The sequence below is a fragment of the Nestor notabilis genome, unplaced genomic scaffold (assembly GCF_000696875.1).
Source record: "Nestor notabilis isolate BGI_N333 unplaced genomic scaffold, ASM69687v1 scaffold13984, whole genome shotgun sequence".
Taxonomy (NCBI): Eukaryota; Metazoa; Chordata; class Aves; order Psittaciformes; family Psittacidae; genus Nestor; species Nestor notabilis.
Genome location: NW_009924352.1, coordinates 7874 through 8788, shown reverse-complemented (window position 1 = coordinate 8788; position 915 = coordinate 7874). Strand labels below are relative to the sequence as shown.

Below are 915 nucleotides of genomic sequence, written 5' to 3'. Positions count from 1 at the left end.
TCAGCCTGTCTCCATGCGGGAGCTGCTCTAGCCCCTGATGGTCCTTGTGGCCTCCTCTGGACTTGCTCCAACAGCTCAATGTCCTTCTGATTTTGGGGACACCAGAAGGATAAGCCCATCTTCCCTGGAGGGGCTGGTGGGATGAGGCTGGGTGGTGAGGCAGAGAGTTGGACTGTTCTATTCCACGTCCTAGTGCAACCTGGGCACAACAGGTCTCACTGCTCAGAACTGGGATCTCTGAGTGATACCCACACCCATCGGCTGGCTCCTGACTCTGATCCCGTGCAGGACCCGGCAGTGAGCTGAGCCCTGCGGTGCCTGGAGGCTTCATCCACTGACAACCCCTACACCCAGGCACTGCTTGCCTATGTCCTGGGGCTGGCAGGACACTGGGAGCAGCAGCAATTCCAGCTTCAGCGCCTGGCCCAGCACAGTGTCAGCGCAGGTACCACCTCCCTGGCTCACCCCATCCCACCCGCAGCCCCCTGGCACCCCTGGAGCAGGGGGCTGAGCTCCCACTTCCTTCTCTCCCAGAAGGGCAGCTCTTCTGGCACAGGAAAGGGAAGGCTCCGTCCCCATCACAGCTCTCCTGGGCTGCTGCTGCACCAGCAGAGGTGGAGATGACAGCCTATGTCCTCCTGGCCTACCTCTCCCAGTCCCAAGTGTCCTCTGCCGACCTGGGCACCGCTTCCCAAATCGTCCGCTGGCTCAGCAAGCAGCAAAACCCCTACGGAGGCTTTGCCTCCACGCAGGTACCAGCACCAGGGTCCATGGCACTGTCCCAAAGCACCCCCACCCTGTATCTCCAGCTAGGGGGTGCCCTTGGTTTGCTGTTTTCTCCATGGCCAGGACACTGTGGTGGCCCTGCAAGCCCTGGCCAAGTATGCTGCCCTGCCGTACACCAGCAGCGGGGGC

General features: G+C 61.9%; 1 protein-coding gene across 1 annotated transcript in view; it reads left to right on the top strand.

Annotated features, from left to right (window-relative positions):
- LOC104404196 (pregnancy zone protein-like) overlaps positions 1–915 on the top strand; it is a gene marked incomplete at its 5' end in the record, with an annotated part of 3496 nt that overhangs the window by 613 nt on the left and 1968 nt on the right. Inside the window, 2 exons of the mRNA XM_010012571.1 lie at positions 535–752; positions 850–896. Of these exons, the coding sequence (XP_010010873.1) occupies positions 535–752; positions 850–896 (265 nt within the window). The remainder of the gene's footprint in view (positions 1–534; positions 753–849; positions 897–915) is intronic.